The sequence below is a fragment of the Liolophura sinensis genome, chromosome 7, assembly GCF_032854445.1.
Source record: "Liolophura sinensis isolate JHLJ2023 chromosome 7, CUHK_Ljap_v2, whole genome shotgun sequence".
In the NCBI taxonomy this organism is placed as follows: Eukaryota; Metazoa; Mollusca; class Polyplacophora; order Chitonida; family Chitonidae; genus Liolophura; species Liolophura sinensis.
In genome coordinates, this window is record NC_088301.1 from 3672028 (window position 1) to 3681040 (window position 9013).

General features: G+C 39.9%; 1 protein-coding gene across 1 annotated transcript in view; it reads right to left on the minus strand.

The window, feature by feature from the left end:
- The window catches only part of LOC135469830 (proteasome adapter and scaffold protein ECM29-like), a 52322-nt gene extending 43639 nt beyond the window's left edge, over positions 1 to 8683 (minus strand). The window contains exons 1-6 of the mRNA XM_064748439.1: positions 8662 to 8683; positions 6086 to 6216; positions 5008 to 5124; positions 4223 to 4341; positions 2176 to 2325; positions 1082 to 1405 (exon numbers count right to left, since the gene is read on the minus strand). Of these exons, the coding sequence (XP_064604509.1) occupies positions 1082 to 1405; positions 2176 to 2325; positions 4223 to 4341; positions 5008 to 5124; positions 6086 to 6216; positions 8662 to 8683 (863 nt within the window). The remainder of the gene's footprint in view (positions 1 to 1081; positions 1406 to 2175; positions 2326 to 4222; positions 4342 to 5007; positions 5125 to 6085; positions 6217 to 8661) is intronic.
- Between the last annotated feature and the right edge of the window lie 330 nt (positions 8684 to 9013).

Below are 9013 nucleotides of genomic sequence, written 5' to 3' on the forward strand. Positions count from 1 at the left end.
CAGTAGATGGGAGTTGTCCCCTGTCTGAGAACAAGAGGCTGGAGGCCTCCTGTGTGGCAAACTACGTTTTACTTATATACTAACATACTATTATGAAATAATGGAGCATTTAGGGAGAAAAATAACACCAAAAACAACCGATCTCTTCTTTTTGTGAATATGCAACGATCTAGATTGTTTTGTTATGATTTTGGGCAAGTCCATGCCAATGGAATGGGTGGGAAATGAATCATCCAATCAGAGCGAGACACGTGACAGTTATTGACCAATAAATGCACATTTCCCGCCAGCACCTCTCCATGTCAGTTTGAGCTCTAAATTCGAACAAGTATGTAACTCCTCAGGCTGGATTTGTTCCAGTGGCCAGTTCCAGACATCATTCCATGTATTCCAACACCAGCACTGCTCAGAACAGGGGCTGCAGTGGAGCGGAGATAGTGTTTTGTGTACCGCCAACTGAGTCCTGCATCACGGGAGATGTTTGCCATCATCGTGCACAAGCTGTTCACTCCCATCGCTTGCATGTAACACTTGCAATCTGCTGCTTACGAAAGAGGACCTTAAAAAAACACATGGCGGGTGCCCATGTTGCACTTGTCCAGATGTAGTCCCTAGATGCTAGTTGTTTGATCTCAGCTCTTTATATCTCCTACACACGATAAGAGATTATTGGCCACATGATGTCAGTACTGGTAAATCTCTCACCTCTAAACTTAGCTGCATGACCAATAACGTGTAAATTCATTTTGCCTTTGTCCTCGGAAAACGTGATCTGTCAAATTTTGAAGAAAACAGACGTTCTGACAGCACAGCCCAGCACCTCTATTTTATTAGCGAAATGGAACCATCCCTGCATCCACGACAAGGATGTCAAATGTGTTTTGATTATCCATTTGAGCACACTTCGCTCACCTTGGCCTCTGGTGTTAAAGTTTTTGGAGGTATGTTCGAATCTGTAATATCACTTGGCATGTCATTATTTTTTAATATAATTTTCACACCTTCTTAGTTTGCAACCAAAAGTTTGAAAGTAAAATGTTACCCAGATCAAGCAGACCACAGACAGATCAGTAAGACCTACCTGTGACGAGTGTCAGAGGCCCCCACCACAAAATGGCAGATCACATCCTGCTCTGGGAACACGTCCCCGCCGAGAAATCGCAGGATTCCCATCTTGGCCTTCTCCAAGCTCTCTGGTGACAAAGGACCGTCTCCAATTACGCGTTTGTATGCATACTCACTCAGTCCACCTGGGACAGTGGGAGTGGATGCTGAACCTGAAGGGGGCACTGCTCCAGTAGGGGGAACTCCACCAGCTGCAGGGGGAGCTGTTCCTGCAGTAGGTGGACCACCTTCCTGTTCAGGCTGAGGCGGTGCAGCTGGAGTTGCTGAAGATGGGGGAACACTGAAACGAAATGTTCACAGGAATCAGAAATAGTCTTTTTTTTTCTTTCCTTTTACAGGTCATGACCTCTCTCAACAGACTTGAGTTTGAGCTGAGGACAAACAGTTAACTATGGTCAAGCATTATTACATTATTACATCAACCACTATACAAGACACAATAAAGCTTTTATCTCTTGCTCAAATCTCAGTTTGCTACATGAAGTTGGGCAAAGGAGGCTTCTTAAACTTTGCTTAGGATAGTATCATCTTTCATTCACAGCATCGGACATAACTGTTTAAAAATGAATGTGTAGTTATTGGAAGACTTTCACAAGAAGCCACAGTTGGTAAAGTTTATGGTGCTAGCCTTGTTTCTTACTGAGCCACTTATTCAGCTTTTTTTGTGAAATGCAGTTATTCAACGAACCTGATACAGTATCTAGCACATAACCAAAACACTATCATGGATAATGTTACTCCCAAAGTGACTACCACCATAATGATGGGTAAATTCTAACTACGGAATATGTCCTTAATGTGTTCGCTTGGTTTTGTTGTCCTGATGTCAGACAGATAGAGGAATGTCAAAGGAGAGAAGGCACATAAAGCCTGGTGACCATGGGAAAAGCCATTAAAAGCTGGATGTCTCAATACCACAGATTTCACAAAAAAGTTGGTGTCAAACATAGCACCTTATACCACTTGCCAGTGAAGACCCTGTTATTTTGTCTCAAGGGTTGACAGAGTGAATGGGCAGAGGGTGTTCAAAACCTTGTACAAGCCACATACCTATATGGGAAAAGTAGAACATCAAGTAGAAACTCCAGGAGAAGCTTTGATGCTTGTGGCTTATCAGAAAAACTAAACATAGCTTTTCTTTTCTCCACATTTTCAGGCAGTTTGATATGGCCCAGAACAGGTAGTAACAACTGTAACAAACTGCAGAAACAAAACAATGCGTAGAGAATTTCAACACTGTTGTTTATGAACTGCATAAAGATGTACTACTGAATGAAAATTTGCAAAGTACAATGTTTACATGTCCTGAAACCTGAAGACAACTTTTAAAAGACATCCACATGGTGAATATTTAATGTAACAGAGCTATGAGCACTGAAGATAATTTTTAAGGAAACAATCAGCATCTAGGAAACCCAGTATAACTTTGACTTATAAAATGACATTCATTTTATGGATGGTAGAAACCATGGTAAAACAGCAACCTTACCACGATACTTAAGATAGGTGTGATGTGTAGACAGACTTATATGCTATATTGATGGAATCCAAATGGCCTTTAAAAGATTAGTGTCCAGATTTAGCTACTTGTTTTAATTATAAAGATAGATGGCCAACCAAAGTCAAGCTGGCCTAAATAACCCGGGAATTCATATCAAAACGATGTCATTTTCAAGATGGATTCTAGATACACGGAAGACAGAGCCGTGAACTCTCAGTGGATGACTTTGAAGTTCTGATTTATGACACTGACCTCTTGCCAGACTTCAGATTCTGACTTTTCAGACACATTTCGTGTGTATATCAGATTTAATATTTACTATTCTTTCCTTCTGTCCGCTTCAAATAATCATTCTATTCCACGACTGATTCTAAATTCATACCCATTTGCGATGACAACTACCGGTACATGTTACTGACGGAATTGGACTGAATTGGACATTCTGTGTTGTGTACAAGTCAGGGATGTTGAGAGGACAGCCTTGGAGGAGGGCCAGTTATCGTGCATATGTCAACATCATGGGTATCAGGCAAATTGTCCCAGTAAAGACATCCTGGGTTGTGTACAAGTCAGGGATGTTGAGAGGACAGCCTTGGAGGAGGGCCAGTTATCGTGCATATGTCAACATCGTGGGTATCAGGAAAATTGTCTCAATAAAGACATCCTGGGTTGTGTACAAGTCAGGAATGTTGAGAGGACAGCCTTGGAGGAGGGCCAGTTATCGTGCATATGTCAACATCGTGGGTATCAGGAAAATTGTCTCAATAAAGACATTCTGTGTTGTGTACAAGTCAGGGATGTTGAGAGGACAGCCTTGGAGGAGGGCCAGTTATCGTGCATATGTCAACATCATGGGTATCAGGAAAATTGTCTCAATAAAGACATCCTGGGTTGTGTACAAGTCAGGGATGTTGAGAGGACAGCCTTGGAGGAGGGCCAGTTATCGTGCATATGTCAACATCATGGGTATCAGGAAAATTGTCTCAATAAAGACATCCTGCGTTGTGTCTGACACCGTTATGACTACAGTGGGTTTAGCTTCAGGTTTAATCGACTCCTGTCCCAGTAGTGGCCAAATCTTTTGAGTTCAACTGTATTTTTCTTGTAGCTTTACATGTGAATACATGTGCTGACCAGGACCATGGTGAATGCATGTGCTGAGAAGGACCATGGTGAATGCATGTGCTGACAAGGACCATGGTGAATGCATGTGCTGAGAAGGACCATGGTGAATGCATGTGCTGACAAGGACCATGGTGAATGCATGTGCTGAGAAGGACCAGGGTGAATACATGTGCTGACAAGGACCATGGTGAATGCATGTGCTGAGAAGGACCATGGTGAATACATGTGCTGACAAGGACCATGGTGAATACATGTGCTAAGAAGGACATGGTGAATACATGAACTATTTTCTTGTCCATGTCAATGACTGAACTTAGTAGTCAATGATCTTTTGATCACAAATTTGACTGCTTAGTTAATGCTATTAAATGGGATATGTCAAACTTTCTACGGGCCAGAACTGAAATGCCTTTTCTTCAATTGCTAGAGGTTTTGGAAGGCAGACATTTTTGTCCTGTATGGTGCCCGTACCTGTCCTGTTGAGGCTGAGGTTTACTCTCCAGGCAGCTGATGAGGATGGCTGCCTTCTCAGCCTGCTCCTCTATTTCCATCCGAGGATAACCCATCTTTATGTAGAGGATACTGAAATTCTGAAAACAACATCCAAAGTAAAGTGATGAGACAGATACTGAGAGGGAATGACGACACCATGCCTCAAATACTGGTTTTGTCAAGCCTGAAAATAGATGCCGGACACTTTTTATTTATTTATTTGATTGGAGTTTTACACCATACTCAAGAATATTTCACTTTTAAGACGGCCGCCAGCATTATGGTGGGAGGAAACCGGGCACAGCCCGGGGGAAACCCATTGGACAATTTTGCTCATGTAACATAATACTGGACCATGGTGATGGTTTGCTGGTACATAACCAATGCTGCCATGTCATGTCTGGATTAATGTGTGTTGTTTGCCAGATGAAGTTGCACACAAATTGCACAAGTTCCAACAGTGGACAATTATCATCTTTTGGCCGAAACATACAACAGATTTACAGTGGACATTTTGCCGCTCAATGCTCAGTCTATGTTGCCATGACTCTGGTGATCAGATTTTTTAAATTTCCTTTAAAAGACCAACACTCTAAATTCACTTTGGATTTGCATCGAGACGGAAAAGAAGCAACAACCATGCATTTATTTATGTGTCAATGCGAACTCCTTGATACTGTATCAGCTCAAGCAGTCAGTCAGAAAAAGTGATTTATCAAATGAATGAACTATTGCTACAGAAATGAACAAAGCAGGCCACTTACTGTGACAAATGGAGAAGACGCTGGGTCTTGGTATTGCATCAACAGTGCATCTACAGGTAGCTTCACCTTAGGGCGGCTCTTCAGCCTCTTGTTCACATGGATCAAAAGCTCCATCACCTGAAATACACAGGTGAATTACAGCACTTATAAACAAATCATCATAGGATTTATTTACTTATTTATTTGAATGGTGTTTTACGCCGTACTCAAGAATATTTCACTTATACAACGGCAGCCAGCATTATGGTGGGTGGAAACCGGGCAGAGCCCAGGGGAAACCCACGACCCTCCGCAGGTTGTTGGCAGACCTTAACACGTACAGCTGAAATCATCAAAGGAATTATCAAACTTGTAAAAGAGAGAATTATAGACACTGTAAATGAGTCAGGTAAATTACAGCCCTCACAAATAATTTTGTTTATTGGACTGGTATTTTCTGCCATAGGTACGAATATTTGACTTATACATGTAAGAAAGCAACCAGCATTATGTCCCCTCATAAATGAGACTTTAATCAATCATCATGATTTATTTATTTTTTTGATTGGTGTTTTACGCCGTACTCAAGAATATGTCACTTATACGACAGCGGACAGCATTATGGTGGGAAGAAATTGAGAAGAACCCGGCGGAAGAAGCCCACTGCCATCCGCAGGTTGCTGGCAGATGTTCTCACGTCAATTATCATGGGGATCACATGTACAACTCTTCCATAGAAGTCATGTAAATTACAACAAATGTATTAAAGCGGGTTGTTGTACTTTAAAATCAATACCATCAAACAATGGGCTTGATAATACAAGTCTACATGAACCTCTGTCATATAATAACACCTTAAAAATATTTCTATGCGGATATCTTAAGCTTATACAATATTTAGTACAAACAATATTTACATGTTATCACAAAATTCATACAAAGTGCATTAAAATAAGCTGACATCAACTGTCTGAAACATTTCAATTAGAAATTTTTTTAGGTAATTTTTCAATACATAGATAATGTACTATTTCTTTTGTTCTTGATTTTACTTGTTGCTTAACAATTTCCACTATGAACAAATCAATTTGTAATTTACCTTTTTCCGAACAGTTTCTTCTGGACTGCATAATTTCAGCAGCACGGGTGGCAGGAATTTACTAAGTCTGACTTCTAACTGTTCATCTGTCTCTGCTGACCCAACGCGAAAGAACACTCGTTCCAGCAAGGCTGAAAAATAGGGTGTATGAGTGTTACACAGTATGGTAAACTGCAAATGTGAAAACTTCATGCTGTTACAAAAATGTTTCATTTTCACTACAGATCATAATAGTTCATCGCCCCTTCAATGTGGTCAAAACTCTCACATTACATTTCTAGTGCGTACCTGTTATATCTACCTCTAATGTGCAGGGTGCAGTTTTCTCAGTCCATCTTTGGACTCACTGTCCTGTTTTATAATTATGATCTCATTGTAATACTGAGTCCATCCTTGTCTCTCAACAAACATGGCACAGATTTGAAACCCTTACCACCTTCCCATTCACAACAACCAAACTCCCCTCCTCATTATTATGTTATATAATTGTACATTATTATTACAATTATTATTTATTCTATAATGTGACTCTCACATCATAGACTGTTTTTGCTAGAAAATTTCGCACCAGCAACCCACCAGATCAGCAAAACTGATTTTTCTAGGCCACATGGTTGAGTATACTAGCATTTGATTTTGAGCACAACTGTTCAACAGCTTTTTCTTGAAAACCGATGAATGATCGATCTAAACTTTAGCATGTCCGTAGGCTGAGCCTAGTTGCACTAAGTCTGAGAAAACCATTCACTTTCAGTAAAACCTCTGGAAGCTCACCATTGGCCAAATATATGTCATAACTTCAAATTCTGGTATAACTTTCAGACTTTATTTTTTGTCTGTATCTTTGTAACTTTTTGACCTGTAAATCGAAAAGTAAGAGCACTAGAACTTTGAAACTTTCCCCACACTGTTTCCCGAGGAATGTTCTTCCTGTATGTTAATGTGAGAACAGAACTGAACACCAACCTTCAGAGATAGAAATACAAGCCAGTTACTCATCTTAGTATCTTGTGAATAATTACAAATGCATCTTCTGAAACTGTATACCATGATGCCTTCTGAGGGCTGTTGTCTTAAGTAATGAACTCTCTGTGGGGGAGTACAAAAGCCTCTATTGCCACATAAAAAATATAACCTGGTTCAAAAGTTTTTTTCAATCAGTCATTCACCAACAGATGTACCTGTAGGCATGCCCATAATTTGGGAAAGCTCCTTACAATATATTATCAGCGGGATACATACAAGCTGTAAATTTCCATAATATTTTATTGAGGCTTTTTATTGTGAGTTTGTTATCTGGTACTAATTTCTAAAGCCAGTATCTGCAGCAGTTATAGTGAATGCAGTCTTGAGTTTTGTAATTCATATACCCACATAATCTTTGCATATTTTGTTTCACTAACATTCACCTGAAGAGTTTGAAGTCGGAATGTATGAGTGAGGTTTCCAAGGGATGGGTGTTTAGGTAACTATTAATGTATTTCCTGATACTATGTCATACTCTGCATCATTTGTAACTTTCGAGCATACCTTTAAAGTGATTACTGGATAACTATGCATGAGAATTTGGCAATTCTTCTCTTTACCTTAGACATTCATTAGGAAACAGAACATATATGTATGATCTTGTGTCTGGAAATGACTTTCCAGAGCCTTGTATGTCCCAGGCCTTTCATCTTTTCAGTTGGATCTAACCACTTGAACTTGACTTTTTTAAGTAAACATTGTTTATGTACTTTCTGTCAAATTAGCGATGCCCTTCACAGCAATACGTACCCGTCAGAGATCGCTACTCTCTCAAGGTCGTCTGGTATGTAACAGTCAGCTTTGAAGGTATTTAAAAGTGTAAGAAAAAGGCTGTACGATATTTTGTACAAAGATAGTTGTAACATATTACCACCGGTATTTCAAGGAAAAGATAATAGTGCATGTACATTCGCGTATATTAGCTGAACTGGGCCCAGTTTCATAAAGATGTCGTAACTGGACAGTTCTACCCTCCTATAACTGCCTGGGTTCTACTGCACTATCCAGGAATCCCCACGGACATTGTATACTCAGAAGCAGCCATCTTTCCCATTTAATTTCATAGCGAAAAAGGATGATTTACGACAGCAAATAAAAACAATGACGACAACAAACAACACAGACTTGTATCAAAAATGCTGGCAGTTCATTTTTTTTTTTTTTCTTCTTTCATTCAAACCGTATGATCGATATCAGTTATTTATGGGCCTTACAAGCCTGTTGTTTGTGACCTGGTCTGGGACATGTATTAAAAATGACATAACAAAATCGATCCTTGTTTTATGTAAACAAAATACACCTTCTGGTAGGACTGATCGATCCTATATGTCATCTACTAAAGTACAAACCACTCGAATAACCCCAGTAACGCATTTGCCGCAAAGGTGCATAAGTAAAACCGACCTTGACTAAGCCCAATTAACTATTATTGCTCCAACAAGTAGACAGAAAAACTTACACACAACATAAAGTTAAAGGATTTAGCTGGCAGATACAACGCTGACATTCAGCTGTCACAAAACATGCCAATATATTATATGCAGACTCACCCAAGTCATCGGCGGCTGCCATGTTGATCACAAGTTCGCCTTGTGGCAGTCGTATTTCGCATGTGGAGTTTTAGGGGCCGTACGTAAATGTCCACATGCTTACTTTGAATTTGTATGAGTAACTCATTATTTTGTCTTGTAACACTGGTGGCTTGCCCTATACACAGAATATCACAAATTGCAACTGGTAAAATTTCCAGCTAATATTGAAATAGCAGGTACGGAGAACACCCAACTTTTTACTGTTAGGAAGCAGAGAAAACTATCCCTCGAGCGGATTTTAGTACGACAACCCGTCACGTGAGAATACGGTTTACGGCAGTATTTGGAAACTGAACTCTATGTTATCGAA